This window comes from Anguilla rostrata, chromosome 10, assembly GCF_018555375.3.
Source record: "Anguilla rostrata isolate EN2019 chromosome 10, ASM1855537v3, whole genome shotgun sequence".
NCBI lineage: Eukaryota > Metazoa > Chordata > Actinopteri > Anguilliformes > Anguillidae > Anguilla > Anguilla rostrata.
In genome coordinates this window covers 14,765,489-14,790,080 of record NC_057942.1, presented here as the reverse complement: position 1 = coordinate 14,790,080, position 24,592 = coordinate 14,765,489, and the positions used below count along the sequence as shown (strand labels likewise).

Below are 24,592 nucleotides of genomic sequence, written 5' to 3'. Positions count from 1 at the left end.
AGGGCCCAGGGCTCCTTCGGCAGGCCCCTGGGGGGGTTCCTCTCTCTCCTTCCCTGCCGAGGCTTGGCCCGGGGACATGGAGGATCGTGAGAGGTTCTGGAAGTCTCGGACCCGCGGCGGTCTGTTCACACGAGTGTGTGTCAACGCGAGCGCGTGAGAGTGTGGGAGAAGGAGTTAGACTGTGTGAGGGGGAGTAACAGAACAAATGAGAGAAGGAGAGAGACACCAGCCAGCTCTGTCACTGGAAAACGCTGTGGAGGGATAATGGGTGGCCGAGAGACAGACAAACTCCCATTCTCTGCCAACAGACCGAGTTGCACACGGGAAGGACAGCAGGAGATTAAGAATGAGGGAACACAGGGTGAAACAGAAAAATGGAGGCAAAAGAGGGATAAAAAGCAAGAAATACGGAAGGACAATGAGAGACGGGCATAGGGAAGGAAAGGAAGAAAGCAGAGAAAGATGGTGAGGGCAAGAAGAAAGCGTAAAAAAAGAACTCACCACTGCTGTACTTCCTTCTCTGTAACTGTGGAGAGAACAGAAAGAAAATATTAGCTAGGCAAGGATGAGATGTGAAGGGCACAGCAATATATTTGTTGAACTTAACTTAATAATTTGTTATCCACAAACTACAATTCTCAGTTATAATTGAAAGCGCATTTCATGGCCGTAAAGGCCTTGTCAATTCAGGAGGGCAGACGAGTGTACTTTGAAATTGAATGCAGCGAGCTGAAGCATCTTTACAGCTTTCACCAGCTGGGATCCACTTTTGTCGTGCTGGAGGACTGCACAACCTCCACACCTGGCTCAGGCCGACTGCAGGTACCCAACTGAACACAGGGGTCGCCAGTGAGCACAGAGGTACGGAATACTATGGCAATAAAGCCAGTGTCCATAACATGTCTTCTGCAAAAACTAATACACCAACCCCACCCTCACCACACACACACTTCCCCTTGTGATACGACTTCCTAGCCTGGTTTGATTTGTTATACTGCTCACTTGTTGGTCCCCTGCTTGGGAACCAACCCACAGACCTGCCCAGAATTCGAAAAAGGTACGTGGTTCTGATATGGGGACACAATGCAATAATTTTGACGACCGTACACAAAATCCCAAAGGAAAACATCTCTTCCCATTGGTTTACATTTCAGCTCAGAAGATGCTGTGTTAAGCTACAGGCTACACACTATCCTCGGGAAAGGGTTCTGGACCCGGACAGACTGGGGCTGATATCAAAATCCAATATTGGTCTGGCCATGCTAATCCAGAGAACTGCCAATTAGACATTTATAGCACAAATGCAAACTGCAACCCTGCTTTCACATTCAGAGACACTGATAAGCACAGACTTGAAACATTGGTTTGAATTTTGGCATGTTATAAGACTAAACTGGAAGACTAAAAAATGATTTTAAATAACACAGTAACTTTTTAAAATCCAAACCGTGCATTGGGATATTTCAGTTAACTGTTCAGTTCTCTAATTATTACGATGAAATGTTACATTTCGCATGCCCGCTTTCATTAAATGGCTGCCCTCTTTCATTAAATTTTATAATTAGCAGGCTATTTGTGTCCGTATAACTCCCATTCCATTCATATGTTGATGCATCGCCAAAGCTTGCCATGGTAAGTTGGTAAATACAAGCTTGTACAATGCACTCAGCCAAGTTTGTCTGAATTGTAGCCAAGTAGTTGTCTGCAAAATTAACTTTACACCGTTTCTATACAGGCTGAATGTGCCTGCAGTAAAATGACTCCATTTATGACAACGTGAATTATCACATCTTAGCTCTTTCACAACTATGTTTGTAATTAGCTGGCTACGGTTTACAGTTTCATTTCACACAATGTAGGCTAATCCAAAGGACTTCAGTGTCTAATGGTTTTGATAGACTTCAGGCACAATCCAGGCACAATATCTGGCTCAAATGATTAGGTGAGTTTGGTTACATCTCTTATTATTCATCTTTTTTAATCCAAAATTTGCAGGTTTGTAAACAGATTTTTATTTTATGACAACACAGTTTGAAATTTGATACCCACTCACAGTTCCTGATGATAATACGATTAACTTTTATTTGTAGAGCGCCTTTCTCAAACCCGAGGTCTCTGGAAGTGTGCTGTGGCCAGTTTACTGCTAAAGACATACAGTACTGATAGCTTTGCAAGTTTGGCTGGTAAAAAAAGATGTGTTTAAATGAAATAAGACTATCAGACTATGATTACTGTCAGTTAATTTTTTTGCATGCCATTTTCACTTAATTTACAGTGTAAAATGTGTCAACTTCCTGGTGCGGGTATGTTGCACCATTGTTTTGCACCATCACGTCAGCATCAGGTCAACGGTTTCAGCTATTGCCAGCTGATACTGATATGAAGCTGCTGCCAGGGATTTTGGGGCCGGGCTGCATGACAAGATCTCACATTGGGCCCAAACAGTCCCCTCTTATACAACTGGGAGATGAGAAAATTGATTATTTCACAGGAAACGGCAGGACTGTCGCAGGACACTTCAGATAGCTGGACAAAAGCAGGTCTGTTCGCCCCGACCTGTCTCTCCAGCTGCAAACAACCCTGTGGTTTGGAGTGACATGAGCAACACAGCGTTCCCCTCATCACAATATGCTCGTCAGCCCGAAAGGACAGCAGCAGTCTATTCCGGAAAAACCCAGAGATAACTGCCACATTCCGTGGAAAACCTATCACCACATGCAAAAAAAATTCCAGGAGATCTTCGAGTGCAGCATGTCAGAATTAAATGAGCATTACACATACTAGTCAGTTAGCTACATTTCAAGAGTCAGCAAAAAATGTCAAAAAAGACAGTTAATATTTCACTTTAAGGTGAAAAAAAGTTAATGCGCTAACCCCTTCAAATGATGTCACTGTACAGCTATGGTTCAGTGACTCAAGCACAGGAAAGACACTTTGTATGAAGCAAATCTATCAAGAATACTACACACAGTCCCGAATTGTTTTTCTTTAAGCCACCTTCTCAGTACATATCCTTCTATTCATTCGAAAGTGCAGGACTGCAGAGGACACCACAGGTTAGCACAGGTGAGAGAATAAGTGACTGACAGGTGACAAGGCTCCTGTTTGAATGCATGTACCTCCTTTCCTCCACTGAATTGGAACTGAATACAATGTCTCCGCCCCATTCATCAAAATCATCAGCAACTGGACACCCCCACTCTGCCTTGTTGTGTGGACGTCCGAGCACACCATTATTAACAGGATCAGTCAAGTGCATTGATGCAGGCAGAGAGAGAGAAAGAGAGAGGGAGAGAATGGTAGAGGTAGAAAGAGCGATGAAGGACTAGGAAGGACAGAAGTTTTGGAAGAGAGCCTTTGCATTAGTGCCAAAGCAAACGACAGCATTATCCAAAAGTAAAAATCAAACAACCCCTTATGCTGTCGCACTTGACCGACCACCCCCCAAAAGTGACTACAGAATTTTGATGATCAGAGCCTCACCCTCTAAAACAAAGGTAGGAGAAATCAATGCCAAAGGCTTAATGCCTCGGTTGTAAAGAGGACAAAGGAGACATGTAAATGAAAACGCCTTAAATCTTAATTTTCTGCGGTCGTCTGAAGCTCTTTTGTAATACTCCTCACTCAAAGGAGACAAAACAGAAAACAAATCAGGGTTGACGGCACAAATGTACATTATCCCACCTAAGGCCATAGCTGCTGTGCACTTATTCATTTGTTCCTTTTGCAATAAGTTTCCTCCCCGCCCCCGGCAGTGGAGACTGAATTCTGACAGACAGCTGTGGCTAAGAATGGTGGCGAGCAGCCTTCATGACGAGATGGCCACTGTAGCCCTACGGCGCCTTCGTGCCCGGTACGCAGACGCCGCTCGCTGGTACGCCACGTTCCCTGACCGCAGAACTCTGTTAAAACGGATGCCTTCGACCGCAAAGAGCCGTGGAGATAATCCTAGCAGTCTGGACCAAAGGTGCAGTCATAAAAAAATGCTTGGACTGATCCAGAAGGTTTTTCTGTATGCAACCGTCCAGTACCCTCCTGGCGGCGATGGATCCTAGTATATGCATAAGCTCCTAATTTCTACCAGCCGTACCACCTGACACAGACATCTGGTATAAACATATTGCACATTTTGCAAGTATTAGGAAATCCCCATGCCCAATTTGACAAGAAGAACAAATTTTTTTTTAAGGCTGATGTCAGTAGACAAAAAGACCTCTGCGTACCAATTGAGTACAAGGACCTCAACAGGGAACAGAATTTCAGCGCTGTGTTTTGCACCCTCCAGAGCATGCTGGGACTGGAGCGGGGGAGACGGGAGAAAGGTATGGGGGGGGATGTGTCCTTTTTCAATTAGCACGTTTCCTCAAGTGCGTCTCTCCGCTTCGGCTTTCTGTCAGCGAGCGAGGGAGCGTGTCAGGGCGATTACTCGCGCAGCCTCCGTAAACGGGACTCGGACGGACTCACCAGAAGAAAACGAGAAGATGAAGACAGAATATAACTGCATGTGTTATATATTGCACTTAATGGGGGCTTCTCTTCAACCAAGAGCAGGGTTACAGAGGCGCATGACAGAAAACGCAATTTTCACAAGGCCGAGAAATTCTTAAGAGTGTGAGGCCATGATTATATGAGTTTGTGCCTGTGACTGTGTACGTTGATGTTCACGTGGGTTTCTGAGTGATTGAGTGTGTCTGGCATTGAGTGTGTCTCTGTGGTAGTACAGGTGAGCTGAGTTATTATGAAAAATTCATTATATAAGCATCATAATAACAAAGTATAATGAGAAAGGGTCTCAGGATTAATACTGGGCTCTGTGATACAGTCCTCCTTCAGGATTAAAGATGATTAAAAGCCTGGTGCTCATGTCAGAGATGTCAGACATCCCTGCATGGAGTTCAGTAGCCCTCCAAGGCTAACCAATTTATTTCTCGCAAAGCACTGGGAATCAGAGCCAAGTCTGCACCGCTGATGCGATGATCTGAAATTCTGTGAAGCGGTCACAGCCAACGCTTTAAATTCCATCGTGAGTTTATTTTCATTTTCCATTTGCTCACAACAACCTTCCACCTAATTTCTCTCAGTGTTGAAATAATGGCATGCAGCCAATGTCCCCTGGTACAAATGATAACATCCAGTAGATGGTAAAGGACGCTAAACTCACAAGCCCTAACCCAACAAGCTGAACTTAGGCCCTCAGCTCCAGGACCTCCCTGGTCACTGACAAATAGAGTTAATTGGCTATCAGCTTTTGGAAGGGGAGGAAGAGGAGGGGAAGCGAGAGGATCTGTCCGCCTCTTCTCTCCCCATATCCGTCTCAGCTGCCCTTTGGGAAAAGGATGCCCCATTTTTGGGGATGAAAAAAGAAACATCCTGTTCTCTCTTTTTTTTTTTCCTTGGTTAGACAGAAGTGGGGTCAGCACACTTTCAGTCAAGTGCAGCTCTCTTTCTCCACTCTCTCGCTCTCTCTTAACCTCCTGTAAAATCGGTGTGTTTATTTATTGTTCATGTGTTTGTGTGCCTGCGGGAAGGGGGTAAATATAGTCTTTACTAATTCATATTGGAACACTAAAACTCCTTACAGCAGTGTGGTGGTGTGTTAAGAACAGTGCCTGCAGCTATTCAAGCACAGTAGACCCTTTATCATTCATTCATTTAAATATTAAACGGGAGCTGGGTTTTATCAGCGTTTCAACACATTGTGCTGTCAGGTATTCAACATTACCAGTATGTGCATGCAACCCTAAACAGAATGCATGTCTTTTTGTGCATGTGTCTTCTAAGCAAGCTTCATTTTTTTGCCTCTTGTTTAAGGACAATCCATGCAGCAGGATCTGGTTTCCACCACCTGAGCCTCGTTTCCGGAACCTTGTGGAGTAGGACTCCCAATGGCAAAATGAAAGTGAAATCCAACCACAGATATATATTTTTAAAAAACCAGATCACAAATCTGTCAGGGTGAGCAGAAGAGACTCTAATCTCTGCATTTCCAGATGTTTTTGCCGGTAAAAAATAAGACAATGTAAGCACTATTTTTATTTCCTAAAAATACTTGTGGTATAACAGAAAGTGGGGCGATTGAGACATCAAACATGACACTGTAAGAATCCCCTCAGACACCAAAGAGCGGAAGTATCTGAGTGGCGAAGGAACACTTACCTGGTGCTACTGGAATGGGATTCATTTAATGTTATCTCTGTAATCTGACTCAAAAATAGTGTTTTAACCTTTCCTCTCTGCTAACAGTTACACACAGAAGGAGACTGCAGAGGCTAAAGCCTCTTTCCACCAAGAGTGTGACTCTATACGATCGATATCTATCTTGGTAGATGTGGACATGCCTCTGCCTTGTGTAGCCTACAAAGATACAATTGTGTATCTTGTGACAGCACTAGTGTATAGGTGAGTGACTACAGGCTGCAGGACCTCAAAACCTCTAGGTGTGTAGTGGTTTAGAGTCAAGGAGGAATGTCAAGGAGGTTAAAATGAATTCAATTTATTGTGCAGTATGTTCAATAATGGAAATATACAATGGTGCAAAAGGTGAGTGTAGTGGAATGGCTATACGTGAATGGCAAGCAGGAGATCGTGATTGCGTCTCTTTGAACCATTCCAGTTTTCCCCTTATATACCAAAGAACAAAAAAAAAAACTCCAAATCATCAAAAAAGACACAGTTAAAACAAAACGGCAGTAACATCAATGACCCTGCTCGAGCTATCTCTGGAAGCAAATTAAACCAGGTTAACCTCCGTAGCACAGCAGGCTGCTGACGAATAGGTAATTACTGTTCACTTTCGAAACGGTGTTCCAAGATCTTTATTCAGTGCCCACTGTAACACACCATCAATGACTCCAACTTGTTCCCCATGACATCGGCTTTCCAACACCACCAAACATGATTACACTGTATAGGGAAAACCTAAGGTTTAGCCTACACAATGCTATTTTAACTCAGTAGCTGTGAGTGCATTTCGCAGAGCAATCAGAATGATTGCAATAGCACTGGCTCCTTAGCAAACCCTGCTGACTCCCTGTCAGCACCGTAAACAGTCAATTTTCCTTTGGGGGTCTGATATGGAGCATATATCTGTAAACCAACTGACTGAAACGTTCATTGGGATGATACATACTGTACTGCATGTCCCATTCAACTACCAAGTATAATATGCCCATGTACAGTAGCCTAGAATGCATCCAGTTTATCTTCTTTTGTCATGTTAGCATCCCTGATGCAACATTTTAGACAAAATCCAGCCTATCACTGCTGCAGTGTTCAGTGCTTGATGTTCTTGCCTGTGCTGAATGTTCTCTCAAATGGCACACTTGTGACAGCAATGCACAGAGCTCTGTGCTTCAGCAGTAATTGACTAAATGGGTAGGCAATTGCAGATCTGTTTAGCACTGAGCGGAAAAAAAAACAAGCGCGAATCCGCAATAGCTGCGACCGCACGCGCGCATGCATCCGTGTGTGCATGCGTCCACGCACACACCCTCACACAAACACGTGACCTCTTCTTTGGCTTATAACCAACCTTTCCACAAAATCTTGTGCAAATCTGTGAATCCATTCAGGAGTTATGCGCCATTTTGTGATAGGCCACGCCCATCGCCACGCCCCCTCTTGGTCAATCGGCCTTGAAAGTTGACCACCGTCCATGCCAAATTTCAGCCTCCTGGGGCGAAAACTGTGGCCTCTACAGGGTGGGACACTTTTTGTGGACCAACCGACCAACCGACCGACAGACAGAACTACAGAGCTGCAGTCACAGGAACAGGAACTTTAATGCTACCATCGTTAGAGATACTGTACTTGATCTGAGGACATAACACATATGATATTCTCAAAGCTACATAAACACACACACACCTTTCTCACCAAAAACGAACATGTTCTTTAACGGGCTCTTCTTCATGGCTGTAATGTATGCTACTTCAAATGTCATTCCCACTTTGGCTGACTGGTCAGCCTCTGAGGTTCACATCTTTGTGGTTTTTCCAGCTTCATAACAGGTTAGCTCAAGAGCTGTCTCTGTTTGCTGAAATAACATTCAACAGAATATATAATGTGCTTCAATATTTTGCTATTTTTCTTTCTTAAAATGCTAATACACTATATGACCAAAAGTATCTGGACACCCTTTGGTCAGGGGCTGTTTTTCACGGTTTGGGCAAATCTTAATGCTACAGCATACAATCACATTCTAGAAGATTCTGTGCTTCCCAACAGTTTGGGGAAGGCCCTTTCCTGTTTCAGTGTGACAATGCCCCTGGGCAACTGTGATTGCCTGGAACTGCAAGGCATGGTGTAAACTGTTTGATTTTTTCCCTTGATTTTCAGTAGCTAAAGAAAACCCTGCAATGGAGCCAGAACATTTTGTGAGTGAATGAAGAAAATAAACCTGTGAAAGAGTTTGCGGCATCTGCCACTTGGCTCACACTCCTTGGCGTTACATTTTAAGATGCCCACGTGCACAGCTTGGATTTACTGCTAGACGAGCATTTCAGAAGCGTTGGAACAGCAGCAAAAGGATGCTGGGAATGTAGTTAATGTTCGAATGCAAGAGAACCAGGCACCACGGTCCCTTTACACACGGAGTGTCTCAAACGGAACCGCGGCACCAATGGAAGAATTTTATCACAGCCATGAAGCAGGACTGAGGAGCACAGCATCATACACGCCAGGTCACGCTTTACGGTGGCTATATCACAGGGGGCTAACACATGCTAATGTGTTGCCAGGCCAATTCTCCTGCACGCTGGTCATAGGAGATCCACAATTGCCAGAAGGGTTGTAGTTTTCAATAGGGTTGCAGATTTTCAGGAATCTTTAGGAAACTTTAAAGGGGAATTAACATGAATATATGGGAAAAGGGAAATTGTGGGGGCCATTTGAACAGGCCAAATTTACCATGTCATATGCATGAAGAAACATAAACCTTTTGCCTTATCATAAGAAGACATAACTGCAAAACCTGCTAATAGAAATCTAAATTCCCAGCTCAGTCAGCAGATGCTAAATGTTTGCAATTTAAATTTGCCTGTTTGTTGCCCAAAACAAAACTGAGCACATGCATGCTAACCTGGGTTTAAAATAACCTGCGCACGAGAATTTGAACGATGAGGTAGGTAAAGCTTTGCGTACTCTCACAGAAAGAGAAAAAATAAGCTTCACAGATAGAGCACATATACGCCAATACTTCAACAGAGCATCACTTCATGCAGCACTTGAAAAAGGCATAGCCAAAACATTCAGCTACTTTGGGTCCTGTGAATCACAAAAATAAAAATACTGTGCACTAAGAACATTTTTCCCGGAGATAGTTTTGGCGCAAGTCCAATTTTACTTCTTTAGCCACTGACACACCATCCCAAAAATATTTGGGCTTTGAGCAAATACGACACTATTTGCCCTTCCGACCACTCGTTCTAACCATGCCATGTTTCTTCCTGTTCTCTTCCTTTTAAAATTGGCTTTCTGAATACACATTCTAAATATAATTTTAAATCTCAAATCTGTAACTGTACCAAGTAGGCCTGTTAGCCTAAATCCATCATCATGTTAGGCAACTAATGCAATTATATAATACAGCAGCATTGTCACACTAAGAACATTTTATAGTACTCCCAGCTTCAGACTGAAAATCAGCAAATGTCCAAAACAACACATCGTTGTGCGGGATTTAGGAGGAAAACTCAAAAAATGTTACAAATCGTACAAATAATCATCGTTATTTGTACAATCACAATGGTTATATTGGTAAACATACACACCACAGTCTTGTTTTTACTTGGATGGCCCTGCAGTGGTGATAACAAAAATGGTAACAGGCCAAAACAAAGTTAATCACTGAGGCACAAAAAGGCACAGCATCTATAATAACAGAGCAGATTATACTATTTTGAATTTTTTAAAACCTGAGACAAGCTATTTCACCGAGACTCAAAGAGAGACAAACAGTGTGAGATGAGATGTTAACTGTACACCTTCACGTCCTAATTTTACAAACCATAATCTGACGCCTACAGTATGTTCAGTGACCTTGAGCAGAACTTAGTGGGGGATATACAGTAGTACGCTAGCTCCAGGATCCCAGGATGTAAGCTGTTGAATATGCAAATGGAAAAAAAATACAGGGAAAGGTTGACAGTGGAAGAGCAGGCTACAGCATGTGCTCTCACATCTAGACGGATTGCGCGAGACAGCGCTGAGTCACTAGCGTGTGTTATTCCAACAGAGGAGCCGTAGACCCCGGCAACCCTTCACCACCTCGCACGGATTGTGAGACGCTTCTCACAAATGCTGCTGACAGTCTGTCTACCATCACAAGTCTAGGGTTTGCCTGTTTCCTCCCCCCCACCCCCCCCCCCACCCCACCCCACCCCACCCCGAACAAATCCTTTCACAATTCCGCTGAAGGGGTGCAGGCTGTTGGCGCGCATTGTGAAGAAATCCCAGTTCTTTCGCCTCTGTCACAAGTAAGGGGGGGGGGGGGGGGGTGGGTGTTGGGTTGACAGTGCACCATCATGGATGGGAATTCCACTGCAGAGATTTTCGCATTGCCATGCCCAGTCTCGCTATACAACACCTGCTGTACAATTGACTGTCTGCAAGTGGTAGAAACATTGGGTCTCTGGGAGCCATCAAAGTAAACCAGCTGCCATTTCCTTGGGCTGTCTGACAGGAAAACAAGAGGGGGAAAAAATAAAAAAATAAACATTTTTTTTAAAAGAATCTTGCCACAGCCCAGATTCACTCAAGGCTTATTTTACCATCAGCTCTGCAGTCTCTCCAGTGTGTGAAACTACCTACTGCTGCAAAACTCCAGTCTGACTAAACCATCCCACTGACCACTTACTTGATAACACAATTAGCTTCGACTCAGAAGAACACTGCACTTTTCTCACTTGCTTCCTGAACGTGATGGCGATGCAGGCAGATTGCATAATGATCCGCAATGTGATATAAACGCCAAATAGTTTCTATGAATTCTGTTTAACGTGATTCAGTAGTCCTCTAGGAAACCATGCCAGTTTCTCAAGGCCTATACATTCTAATATGGTACAATGTTAGACTGCAATGAGTCGACAGTGTATTATAAGGATCGCTTGCGTGACCAAAAGGAAGGCACACAAGATTGTGGAAGTCTACCACCAGGGCTATGAGTGATGCTTGTACTGGCATTATTTTGGTTTCCATGATTGCAGGATTAAGTGTTTAATTGGTTTGAATTTGTTGAATCACAACTTTAAAAGGGCAGCAATCAACAGCTTTTAGGGACAACACCACAGCAGGGGCAGTTTTGGATGCGAATTTCAGAGGCAACAGAATGGTGTTAGGCAATTAAGCACACCTGATGGGACTCCTCCGGTGTGGATTTGTAAGCAGGGCGTCATCTTGCAGTGCTGCTCGCAGAATGAAGAGCCTGGCGACGAGAGCGAATCGCCAAGGTGCACTGATGCTGCTAACAACGGCAGTTAAGAGATTCCATTGTTAAGCAGTCGCGGTGCAGTCAAATTAAACACTAAGGTATTAGGTGTCCCAGCACGTGTGGAGCATGCAATGGTGCAGAGCTGGAGCTTTATCAGAAGGAGTGCAAAATCCTAGAGCCGTCAGTCCCTTACACATTCTCCCTCCTTCAATTACACCTGCCAGGGTTTCCTGGTTCATCAGACAAAGAAAATAAATGTATAAAGCAGACAAACATGCCTTCAAAGTGCATATAGAAAAAAGGAAGAAGGCAAAAGAAAGACACCGCACACTCCACATGCAACCAGGTGGTGAACGGGCAGGATGGGGATCACGGCCAATGAAAGCGCAAGGTCCTAAAACAGTTTTATATTGCAGGCCGGAACAAAGGGAGCACGAAAACCACACAAAAGAAAAAGTCTGAGCTCTGTGCGTGAGCCGTCACCATGGCGACAACAGAACACAGGAGTTTCAGTGAAAAAGGGAACAAAGAAAAAAGCATCAGGGAAAGGGTGGTTCTGCGTAGAGAGAGAGAGAGTGTGGCCGTTTCTCCCGCAACCCCAGCAAATGCCCCCCACTGCCCCCTTCCTCAATCAGCCAGGGCAGGTGTCGTGCCGTATGTTTTGTGAACAGTATGGAAGGCACAGGTGATAACAGTGGTCACGTTAACACAGTACTGTGTTTTTACCCTGAGAAAACGAGCCAAAATGCAGGGGGGGAAATGCACTCCATTCTACAACAGTAGAAAATCCAAGGTCTTTTAAGATTACAACAAGCGATGACCCAGACTTGAACCACAACAAAATAGTTATTCCCCTTTCTTTGAGCTTTTCGGTGTCTGACATTCGCGTTGTTAATAGCTCATAATATTTACACAGCCATTGGTAGCATTTCGAGATTCAAAGAGAAAGTGCTTCATTTTAATGAAAAGTCGAAAATGAGATGTCACGCTCTAGCTAGCTTGCTCAACATGAGTAAATTAAAACGGCAAACTCCTAGGGGTTTTTTAATACCGCTAGCCTGTATGGCAAACATTTGTTTTGATCAGAATGGCAAAACATTATTTGTAGTTTATTTCATTCTGCTAATCTCGCCGTGTCATCTCGCTATTGTTACAAATTACTGTGTCACAGTAAAATTATGAACAACATACATTTTTTGTGTTATTATTGCAAGTTGGCATATTATGTCAAAAATAGTTATTTTTATCAGAATGCAAGTGAAAGTGCAAGTTAGTCAAAACACAGATTTTTAAATGTCCTGCGTTCCAAAGACAAAGCATTGCATGGGCTAGTGCCACCACTAGGTGATGCAATAACAGGAGCAATCTAAGTCTAGAAGGAGGCCAATACATCCGTGGCGAGGCTCGTCCAGTGTAGGGTAGACCAAGTTGGAAAATAACCATTCATCTCACAGGTATGAGTTCTGTTTGTCATATCTTCAGGTTAACAGAAATGCACTTCAATGTGAAAGAGTGCAGGTTTTCTGGAACGGGAATAAGCTTCTACAAATAGAACAAGAGCGGATATGGGGGGGGGGGGGGGGGGGTTAACAGTACAGCGCTACACACTCCTGAAGAGAATGGAAAGAACAGCAGGGAGATTAAACAGAAAGTGAGGAGAGGAAAATATGGGTTTCAAAGAGAGAAATGCTGGAGGTTGTGAGAGAGGCACATGCTGGTGGAGAAAATATGGATGCCCCTCTATGCGACTGCGAGTCGATAAGACCCTAATTATACCACTCCGCTCCTCGTTCAAAGAGAAGCAATTAGGGGATAAAGACAGGGAGGGAGCAGGAAGGAGCTGGGAAGGGAGGGGGGGGTAGAGAGAGGGAGCTTGCGTCGCTGTGGTGACAGCAGCAAACAGCCCCCTTCTCAGTACCGGGTCCTCTGCTCCTCAACACTACAATTTCCTGCCACATTGGCTCTCTGGGTCGCCATCTCCGTGATGCCAACTGCGTGCACAACACCCTCATTATGGAACAGAGCTGTCAAGTCATCGTCCTACACCTGCAAGTGGTACAACCACCAACAAGCACCCCCCCCCCAACTGAATTAGATCCTGTGTCCAAGACAAATGAATGACAGACATGCCAATCTGTTACCAGGCATAACACAGGCAGGGGGTCTGTAGCTAAAATGAACAAAGACATATCCACTCCAACCCAACAGCGTCAGTTGAAAGGTTGTTTCATTTCTTTCTTAAAATGGAGAACCTGCATTTAAAAACTGGAATGATTTTGCGCTTTTGTTTCTGACATTTGCAATAACTTAGTCTGAATTCATCAAACCGAAAACAAAAGCAGCATAAAAACTAGAAAATTGTGCTGTTAAGTTGATATTTCCCCAAAACAGCAACAGAATCCCATCAAGTAATGTGAGAATGCCAGTGTTCAGAATTAATGCTGATATTTGATTATCACATAAATGTTTTTTCTAAGAATGTTTATATAAATTAGCATTTCTTTCTCGCTGTGAATGCAATCATGATTTGCTGGTATCTGTAAACAGCTGAGAGCCAATACTGATGGCTAGTGCTCACAGCAGTTGGCTTATGCCTGCCGTTTGGTTAATGTCATTTCTCAGAACATGATACAAAATGACCATACATTTTGACAAAACTGACCAAACCAAGCTGTGTGTGTGTGTGTGTGTGTGTGTGTGTGTGTGTGTGTTTGATTAGGCTAAATCAACACTCATCAATACTGAGATCTGTCAGAACTCAATTCCACATTCATACTCCAACAGACATAGAAGAAACAAATTCTGAATAAAAGATGAAGGAATAAGATACGTTTCTGAAATAAAGCCATCATGAATTAGGCCTATATTGCTTCTTAGTTTTCTACATGCTACTACATTGTATTTATGCCCTCAACTTTTTACTGTAGTACAGCCTGCTAATGTTTTTAAAAATGAAAAATATTCTTATTTTGGTGTTTTTCTTTCATTTTGTGTAATACATAATATGGTACTACTACTGGTCACAATTTTTCTAAATTTAGTCATTTTTTTTGCATGGTATGTTAGGAATGGGTGTTAGGTGCATGTAATGAACATACCCCATCACCTATTGTTTTGAACAGTTTATTTATTTATTTGTGTTATGACTTCCACTGTAGACATTCTGCATTGGAGCCTGGGACCTGGAGCTTCACCTTGTGCAAATAAACCACAGGTGACCATACATCAACATCTGCCATGTTGATGCAGGGTTGCCAGTGGTTTATTTACAGAAAGTGGGGGCTGCAATGGTGGGGCCTTATTTACAGTGGTGGAGGCTTTACCTTTTTTTTGTTTTTCCCCAAAGAGAACAATGCCACAGACCTTCTCGAACCTAAGTGACTTGCTGGCTCCACATGGCCTCACCAAGCTTGGATGTTTGGAGACATTTTTATGTTAATTTCTCATTTTGGGCAAAAGACTGTGATATATGATCTAGTGGGATTTATAAACTTGCGTAAATATGGATAAATAAACAAGTTGGAGCACTCAGTACCATGGGTGTACAACCGTTTCTGACAAACATATGAACAAATCTGCAATCATCTGATAAATGTGGCCTACTGTCTATAGAATACTCTTCTACTCTCTTGAGCACATTTCAAAGTCATCAGCAATTTGTCATCAAAAGCCATGAGCCAGCTTGCCTGCTTCCTCTCACTACTTGCATATTAATTATTTAAATTGACTTCCCTGCATCACAACAGCAGGGCATAATACTTACACTGCATATTAGCGCTGCCAAGTCATATATTGGACTGGCCTTAACAGCCTAGTTAGAAATGTCAATGAGAGAGATTATGCCCAGTGACATCATGCATGGTCTCCTCTAGTGGAATTACCAGGGGACCAGTCCTCCCTTTCCCCTGGCATATTTCATGTGTTTTTCTTCCACTTTGGAAGAGTACACTGTTCTCACGCACACTCTTAAATTCTAATGCATTAGCCAAATAAGGAATGCATTTTAACCAATTCTGGTAGGCTAAACCAATTGTTTCCTAAATAAATACAACACCTTGCAGAAATCTGCTAGAGTGGCTGACGCCATTCTAGGAAAAAGGTCATATTTCCATGACGGATAACCTTTACTTCATCTTTTTTTTTTTTTTTTTGAGTGGGAGATGTTAATAATATTTTTTACTTCATTTAGACAGGTAGAGTGGAGAGGGTACCAGATAGAAGAGGGACCACAGCTGAGAAAGTGCCACAGCGGGAAACTAAAAAGACCAGACGGGAACCAGACATGGCTCCAAATTAGGCTACCCTACGGACTGAGTCACGCGTCTCGTCTGGCCTTTACTGCATTATTTAAGTTGAGCATACATGAAGTACTGTGACTGGATGGCAGTTCTCACAGACATCTCTCAAAAAGAAAGCACACATTGTTTGAAAATAAACCAGACCAAACATCTGGACTTGTGAGTCACTAAAATATCCACATTTCACCTTAACTGCCATGTACCTCATACCATGTCCTGGTTCAGCCTCATTTGAGACCTCTTAATGTTTATAATGTGCATGTGATGTTCTGTGAAGGAAATGGGTCTGTTGGAATTTCCAGTGTTCGCTACATTTGTCATCTCTCTGCACCCACCAGTTTGACTGTAGATATCAAGAATAACCCATCTGCATATTCATAAGTCAAGAGTCCCCGATGGAGTGATTTTAAAGACTGCGATTAGAGCCGCTTCCAGATTTCTGCTAATCAGCATTCCTGACTCCTTATGCGAGCTAAATATACACATGAGAGCAGACAAGCTCATATTTGATCTCCCCCCTTCCATGGAAAGTTTGCTTGGTAATTACCAAACCATTTGTCAATGTATAAACTTTGACTGTCTATAGACCTACAGAGCTTTAGCTAAATGCTAAATGGCAGTGAAACATCACCTAGCTGATGATGGACACTGCTGGACATGCAAGTCTGCCCCCTTGTGGGCTCCAGATGCAGGAGCTCACTAAACACTAAAAGCCAACTATACACCACTTAAGCAAGTCAGCCAAAGCCGTCCATTGTGAAAAACACAATTGATCCATGAACTGTGAATTGGCATAGTTACGAATTTTGAGATGCACACACCCCTTGCCCGAGGTCAATGCAATTCAGTCAGCAAAGGCAGGGTGGACAGAGAGGACACATAACGCATGCAACCCCACTCAATCAGCTCTGCAGCACTGATTGACAGCTCTGCCCCTCAGAATTGCAGTCACATCATGACAGGTTTACAGCAGTAATCTCCCAGCCCTCTACATGACACTACAGTCGTGTGAGCCATGCTTCAGGTGACAGGTCATGAACAGGAAAACCAAGGGATTAGCAAGAGAGATACATGTATATATATATTTTTAAAAACCTAAACGCTTTGTCAAGGTTGTCACCATTGTGAAAGCTAAGCTTCTTAAGGGACCTAGCCTCTGCAACGAAAAATCTCGGTGATACCAGAGCGTTCAATCGTAGCCCCGTTAATCCACTAAATCCATGGCTGATGTCATCTGCCTTTGAGTCTGCAAATACAGAGATTCTGCAATGGTAAGGAAACCATAGCAACGCTGTCCATGAACAGGTCAAGGCTTTTCTTCCCAACTGAGGCCTTGACAGCCAGCAGTGAGATGGGCTTATAGACCAAGATAGATGGTGCACAACTGTGATTCAGCATCTGCAGACTTGGCAGATCACTTTCATAACCCTCCAGTGCAGTAGCTCTGACAGGGCCCAAACAGGATTATTTCTCTACAATGTATTTAGGGGGTATGAGGGGTTGGAAGGAGTAGAGCGTGATGGCTATATAAAAACAGGCAGGGTTTTTCCTGCATAGAGAGAGGTTTTTCCAGCATTTGGAATGCACCAAAACCAAATTTGCAAGTACCAAAGCAGACAAAATGGAAAACTGGAAATAGTTCAACGTGAACAATGTGGATTGACCCTACATGTGACCATAAGCGCCAGCCCAATGATCGGGAGACTCATTTCACGCCAGGAAAAACCCCGATGGGGATGAGCAGGTGGAGAGGAGAAAGAGACAGATGCATGGTACTCACAGTAGGTCTTCCGGGTCAGTTCCTCCACCACCTCCGGCTTCAGCTTGCTGTTCGACTTCCCCATGGTCAGGGTCCGCACCTTTGCCCCACGCTTTCTGAAGCTCCTTCAACTTGCAGCAGAGGGGTACGGCTCTCCCGTTGTTACATACACACTCGTGCACATACACACACCCTCCCCCCGATGAGCCCTTCCAGCTTGCTTATGCTTCAAACAGCGCCCAGAGAGGAGCCAATTTTATGAATGAACAGATGCAATAACAAAACCGCGCTAGTTAGCCGGGGTCTCCTCCGGCAGAGAGCAGTCAAAGTGAGCAGGAGGCAGGGGCCCGGTCACTTGCATCCATCCTGCTTCCTCCGCTCCCCTCTCCAGTCTCCCCTCCCTCCCTGGAACTCAGCACTCCACCCCTGGGAACCTGCTCCCAGACTGGGGGCTCATTACACGAGCTACGGGAAACTTCGGAAGGCTTCTCGCTGGCTCAGTGGCGCATGGCAACCTCTTCTATGTTAAGACTGTGCTGGGTGCCACGGCCGTGCCGCCTTTGTCCTAATGGCAGTTGGTCGCTCTCTGGCTTTCGTGCGCTCTCCACAGCTTTCCCGCTTGCTCTCTGCCACCTCTCTCGCCAGCTTCTTCCTCCCTCTGTCCTTCGTCACAGCCTCCGCAGCTCTGGGTAACTCTTAAAAGATTTCCTCCCCTGACAGCTCAGATAAGGGGTGGGTAAAACTTCAGCTGGACAAGCCCGGCTTGCCTCGGTGACATCTGATCTTCATTTACACAGATTCTGTGAATGAACTCCATGAAGCGAAAAAATAAAAAAGGCTCTTTGCTCGTTTCTCACACTCCTTGCTCAAATGATTATTATTGCGAATAAAATTCTTTAAAAAAAATAATGCAGCAAAGGATTACATTTGTGGTTTTCTTCTTTAAATAACATGGCAGGCCACCAGCAGTATGAGCTGAAAAATTTACAGCATGAGACGGTCCTTATTTTTCTTCCGTCCAAACTCAAATCTGCCTCCCTCCTCACCTCAGAGTCAGTCAGCTGCACAGTTTGCCGGCTTCTGGTTAACAGAGCGTAATGGAATTTGTGTGTGTCACAGGTTAGCGGTGTACCAGTAGATGCAAGCTGCAGCCATTAGCTTCTTTGTTCCTCTGCTCAGGACCCCACAGAATGTTTTCCCAGCTAAAAGCGTCTGTCTGCTACTCTCTTGGTAGGGTCTGTTAGTCCTTATTTATTTCCTCATTCAGATCTCAGCGGCGTGTCTGCATGGCTCCAGGGACCTTCGAAAACAAACAGCACCGAGGGGTCAGGTTAGTGTGAGAGGCCACAGATTGCAACAAACACACAGCTAGCCTTAATCCTGAGCTTTCATATCTCATCAACTCGACAACAAGCTGACCATTTCCCTCACAGACATTGCTGATCACTTTATCCCCACAGCCAGTCTGGCTGGGCTGCTGGCTCTTTCGCATCTACGAAACCAGAGATTTAACATCAAAAGTCTGCCACCCACCAATCACTGAGACTGAGGTCAAGACTTGTGTCGATCAATGTTGCTTGTGATCAGTTTGCAGTCCAATCATTTTCGTGATGGTGACGTCCAGGAACATCTCACAAATAAATTAACCATTTCACAACTGCAAGTGAAGGCATCAAATATTTACTCCTGTAATAAATATTTACATATATTAATATTCAAAAGGGAAATTTTTGAGAGCAGACCCAAGTGCTTAAAGTCTGTTCAAGGTCTTTTTTCTTTTTTTTTTTAAAGCAAAAATCTACAGCAGGCATCTGTTCTTCTCTAGAGACAAAAAACATCTTAAGTATTCATTAAGGTGCCTTAAGGTTACTATTTTTTGTTTCCTATTGGGATTTCATCTACATAATAGGCTTATATGGCAGGGTATGATGTGGTGCCTGGCATTTTATGAAAAGCTTTGCAAAAATGTAATTAAATTGCATCAAATTTGCCAGGTCAAAACTACCATTTCAGAGCTTCCCTTTTGTGTATGTGTCCTCATTTTGTGACTTGTTCTGTCCACCGTCTTTCAGGGGCTCCTTCATAATTTATTTTAACTGTCTGGCAGAAATTACAGACCTCCAGCTCAGCAACGCCCCAAGGCACAGGGAGCCATTTCTGTTGGCTGCACTGCACCCACTTCAGGAGCAATTATACCAATTCCTCATTGAACAGTGCAAACCGAAGACCCAATCCTAGAACTATAGCATATCATTCTCCAGTCATATACGCCTGATAAAATGCCTGCAGCGATCATAAAATGCCTGAAAGAATTTTAGTAGAAGATGCATGGAGAGCTTTTATGAGAAAAACCATCTCTGCCTGAATAATACAGCAATAATAAACAATCACACACAAGCACACAAAACACACACACACACACACAAAAGATCTTAAAGAGGTTCTACACTTGTGATGTCACTAACAAATAAAAGCACTTTGAAACCACTTGCAAAGCCATACAGTTGGACTTAGGAGGCCAAATGGACTTCAATGGTCAATGAAAATGGACTGTGCTACACCCGCTGCCATCTTACCCACAATGCTCCATCAACCCCATCTGTGAACGGAGCCGTTATAATGCCAAAATTGGTCCATCCAAGCCATATATAGCTCATAGGTTTATTTAGTGCTGGTAACGAATAACGTAAGAAAAGTAAAGTCGTATACAATGTTGACACTCTGAAGGCGCCATCAATCACGGGGGAAAACATCAGTCCATTAAAAACAAAGATGGCATAAAATGTTGCTACGATATGAATGGTTCCTCCGCCGACAGTGAACACCTCGAGATATTTATTAGCCTACCACGCAACGCTGAGGATAAACGTCTTCCGCAAAGACTCCCCCATATACCCCTCCTCCCTCCCCCTCGCACTTAACTACGGATGTGAGTCGGAAACGCAATCTGTCTCTGTCCTCCCTCAGACCTAGCTCAATTAATCCTGGTCCTGAACTCCCCAGTGCGTCAACATTTCCTTAAAAAAATCATTCTTACAGTTTGGAGCAAGGAGCAGAAAGTATTTGTGCGTGTGTGTGTGTGAGGGCAAAGGGAAAAGGCTAATTTATTGAGGATTACAAGCAGATCCGGCTTTTGTGAAGTGCACAAATGAAGTAAATCACAAAGAGCAGACCAAGAATTTTCATAAAAGATTATCCTACAGACAGACTCGTCTACCCATATACGTACAACGGTGTAGACGTATCAACATTGTTTCTGCTGGCCAATAGTTTACGGTGACATGCAAGTCTTTTGACATATTAACCGAGTGTACAGCCAGGCTGTTTACTTAAACAATTCTGATGCCAAGTTAGCCTATATAGCTCAAGAAGCTATACCAAGACTGAAACGGTAACATCCCATATTGAACCCTAGTTAATTCCTAACAACAACAAAGCCACATGGCCGCCTTTGTGTGGGTGTAACCTAGAACATGTCAACTTGCCCCATTTACCTGCACTACACACTCGTAGGCTAATCTGCACATGGCGCTCTTTCAGACATTTAAAACTCAGGACAGTCATCAGACCAAATCCTCAACCCACGTTAGCGTCCATAGCCACTTAACCCCCACTAACCTGATTTTAATTTTCTAATGCGGTAAACAGATCTCGCCTTACGCATACAATAAAGGTTAAACGACCGTCAAACGATTATTGCCAGAAAGGAAAATCCTAGCCTATGGTAAGAAAAAAGAGAAATAATCACAAAACAAATATGTTACCAGAGCCGAGGACCGAAAAATCGAAATAGCGTTCTTTGCATGAGACATCAGCATGATCAACAAGATAATGCATGTCGGTGAGGGTAGTCAACCCGATACCGGCCCATAGGCTGTAGCCTACGGCTCCCACAAGCTGCTGAATAACTACGCGATCTCATCCAAGTCACCAAAAACAAATTGGAATCAGAGCACGTAAGGACATTTCCCCTAGCCAGCAGTTCATCCATCTGCACAAACAGTGAAAAAACGTTAAAAAACTCAGTACGTTTTTTTTCTTGAGTAGGCTAAAATGTCGCTTTAAGTGAATTCCAGAGTTTTTCTTAGCAATGTGTCCGGCATAGGCTGCTGCAGTAGCCTAATAGCCAGCTTCGGAGCACTCTGAATATCGAATATCAATCTAACTTAACCTCGCGGCTCCCCCTTTGATGCACCATGTCGGAGATATGGTTTTGCTATAATGATAGGTTTATGAAACGGACCCCAAATAGGCTAACTTTGTGCTGATCGGTTACAAAATATATTTACTTCGCCTTATGTTCACGTAGCTCATTTTCCCCATAGATGTTCCGAACAGATGACATCTTTAAAAAGTATGACAATGGCACGCTGCATTTTTTGTTTGTTTTGACCTCGAAGCACACGAATATCTGCGTGATCTACACTTCACACATGTCAAAGTGGATCAGTTGTTAAGCATTTTAATTTGTATCACAAAGTGGAGTTGAGGGCTGAATGAAATAGCCTACTATATCACACCGATACACAATGCATTTAGCCAGCTAATTAGACTAGTTTAAAGGCTAGGTAGTTAATGTTTCCCAACTTTAACGGATTTGATTAATAAAGCTAAAGTGAGGTATAGTTTTAATATGGTATATCTTGGTTGCGCAATTAGCACCCACAAACCTGTGACTCCATGCAGTGTAAACTTAAAAAAAAAACCCTCCACAATACGCTGGTAACGTTAAACTACCTAAAGGACAAAGCTTTATGTAAGCATGTTGGCTAACGATAGCTAGCTAACTTAAATGCGCTGTTACATACGAAGAAAGCACGCTAGTTCACACACTACGTGATTAAGCGGACACCTACCTTTGATTGGTGTCCTCTCATTTCCGTAACGTTAGCCTAAAATCACTGTCGACCAATTGCTCTAACGTTAACGTCGTTTGCTTTTTTAGGGACACGATATAGTTCACGTTATAGCTGCCCAGCTAGTCTCTGCGACAGGCGCAAATCTGTCGGAAAATTGGGCTATATTAACATAACATTGGCACAGTTATGTTTCTACTACACTTAGCCTATGGTTTAGCTACAGCGATATGATTCGCCAGCTGTTCCACGATAGCAAACTCTAGCTAATTATTCCAAAGTGCATTAAATATTGGTTAGAGTTAGTTAACTAAGGAACTAAAGAAGGTAGTCTAGGATAGTCTAATTTACACGAACTGTATACGTAGTCTGAATTGTTCATTTTGCTTACCAAATTCCTTGTAACAGTTGAAAGTAATTTGACTAGATTAGACTAACAGTCAAACCTCCTCTTGCCAACTGTTAATTTACATTCCATCGTATTGGAAACATTAGGCAAATGAAAAGAAGCTAAATTACCTGGTTAATTTTGGCAAGCTGAATTTTCTGTAATTGTTACTGTATCCCAAGCAACATAGCAACTAACGTTAACGTTTACAGTAACGTTAGCTACAAGCTGGAAAGCAAGCTCGCCTAGCGCATACATCACCTTGACAACGTTGTAGCAAACGTTAGGTTGGAAAGCCACGTTGCGACACGTTTTACTCAAAACCATGTAGCCAGCCAGTAGCCTACACAACGTCAAGAATTTCCACTCCAGCACAGTCTACGAAAATGCACAATATGCTACCTCTTTGCATTCAGTCATCTAAGCCATCTAAGTTATATGGGATAGCCAGAAAGTCGGATGCACTCACCGTTTCTTTTGCTCCAGTAGTCTAAGTGAGTAACGATTAGTTGGCTGAGAACAAAATGAAATGAGACTGGCACTAAAGTGGGTTAATCGATTCACTGATCAAGCTTTTTTGTCTTTTTGACACCGATGTCGTGAATTTGGTCTGTACCTAACGTCACTAACTGTTTTCTGCCTTTCGCGGACACCTCCTTCGCTCTGTAGCCGGTTTTCAGTGCGCGATCAGCCGGTACGCAGTCCTGACATCACTCGGTCTCCACCCAGTAGCTACCTTCCTCAAGACTAAATGAACATTAACCCTTTCTTTTCAACCATTAAGTCGCCTGGGGCTGGGGAATCAACGCCGACCGAAGGCGGCACAGATTACACACTATAAGACATGGTTTTTTAAACAAAGGATGAACCAACTCACCACCTAGTATTTATATAGACTACACGCCAGAAAAAATGCTGCGAGTAGCCTCAAGCTTGTGCACACTTAAGCTTTTGAAAAGCTGAAATGTCACGTTGTCGCTTGTTATAATAAAACGCTTTCGAGTTTATTTCCACGCCACATTTCCCACGTTGCTCAGAAGACAAGAAAGCCCAGGGGCTATATGTGAACCATAAAATCGCCATTATGCGCCTACGCTGACAGGATCAGGATAATCTAAAACAAAATAATTTTCTGTGCGGTAGAGAGTTAGGTCTTGTAGGCCTATTTAAATGCTCCTCACATTATTTAGCAATTTTGTCAAAAAGCATTAAAATGCTTTGCGCACAGGAACAATAGGCTACAGTCTATTAAATAGAATTGTTTTAAATATTTTCTGAGTGGTTCACTCCAAATATTGACATTATCAACTCCTAATGTACTTTAAACCTCCTACGCATACCACTCTTCTGGAGTGATGCTTCTGTTTTTCAGTTTTTTCTTTTCTTTTCTCGAAAGCTTGTTATTGTCAGTAGGCCTATGCAGTGATTAAAGATGTAAACTCAGTTTAAGGTGGGTTTCAAAGAGCAGGTGAGTTTGTATATACAGATAATGCATTGAAGCTTCCAAAAAAAAAAAAAAAATTATTGCATGTATTATGACGGGAAGAAAATATCGCCATTATTTCCCTTGGGTGATGAAATGGCTCCACTAACGGACACATCACTGTAATCTAAGGCCGTTAGACTGCTTAATGCACCATGCACTTGTTCCTAAAGTAAAGTGGCTATCTAGCATGTTTGATAACAATCTAATGGGCATATATGGATGGGAAAGGGTTTCTTAGGAATATTATATTCATGAAACACTTTTTAAAAAATTTACCCAGTCTTCAGTGTTTATAAGGGTACACATTCTGCAAGACTGGTGCTGGGTGACAGCTAAGCATGGGAAAATGTAAGCCTGTGCTTGCCATAAACAGAGAT

At 43.2% G+C, this 24,592-nt stretch overlaps 1 protein-coding gene across 7 annotated transcripts in view; it reads right to left on the bottom strand.

Moving 5' to 3' along the window:
* The window catches only part of LOC135265101 (neuronal calcium sensor 1), a 39,590-nt gene extending 15,955 nt beyond the window's left edge, over positions 1-23,635 (bottom strand). Inside the window, exons 1-4 of one of the 7 annotated variants that reach the window (XM_064354359.1) lie at positions 22,156-22,287; positions 19,019-19,171; positions 17,507-18,785; positions 502-526 (exon numbers count right to left, since the gene is read on the bottom strand). In XM_064354359.1, the coding sequence (XP_064210429.1) occupies positions 502-526; positions 17,507-17,570 (89 nt within the window). In that variant the 5' untranslated portion in view covers positions 17,571-18,785; positions 19,019-19,171; positions 22,156-22,287. Of the gene's footprint in view, positions 1-501; positions 527-17,506; positions 18,786-19,018; positions 19,172-21,774; positions 21,897-22,155; positions 22,300-22,341; positions 22,597-22,860; positions 22,990-23,198 lie in introns of those variants that run through there. The other 6 variants (XM_064354360.1, XM_064354358.1, XM_064354364.1 and 3 more) reach the window with 6 other exon arrangements.
* Between the last annotated feature and the right edge of the window lie 957 nt (positions 23,636-24,592).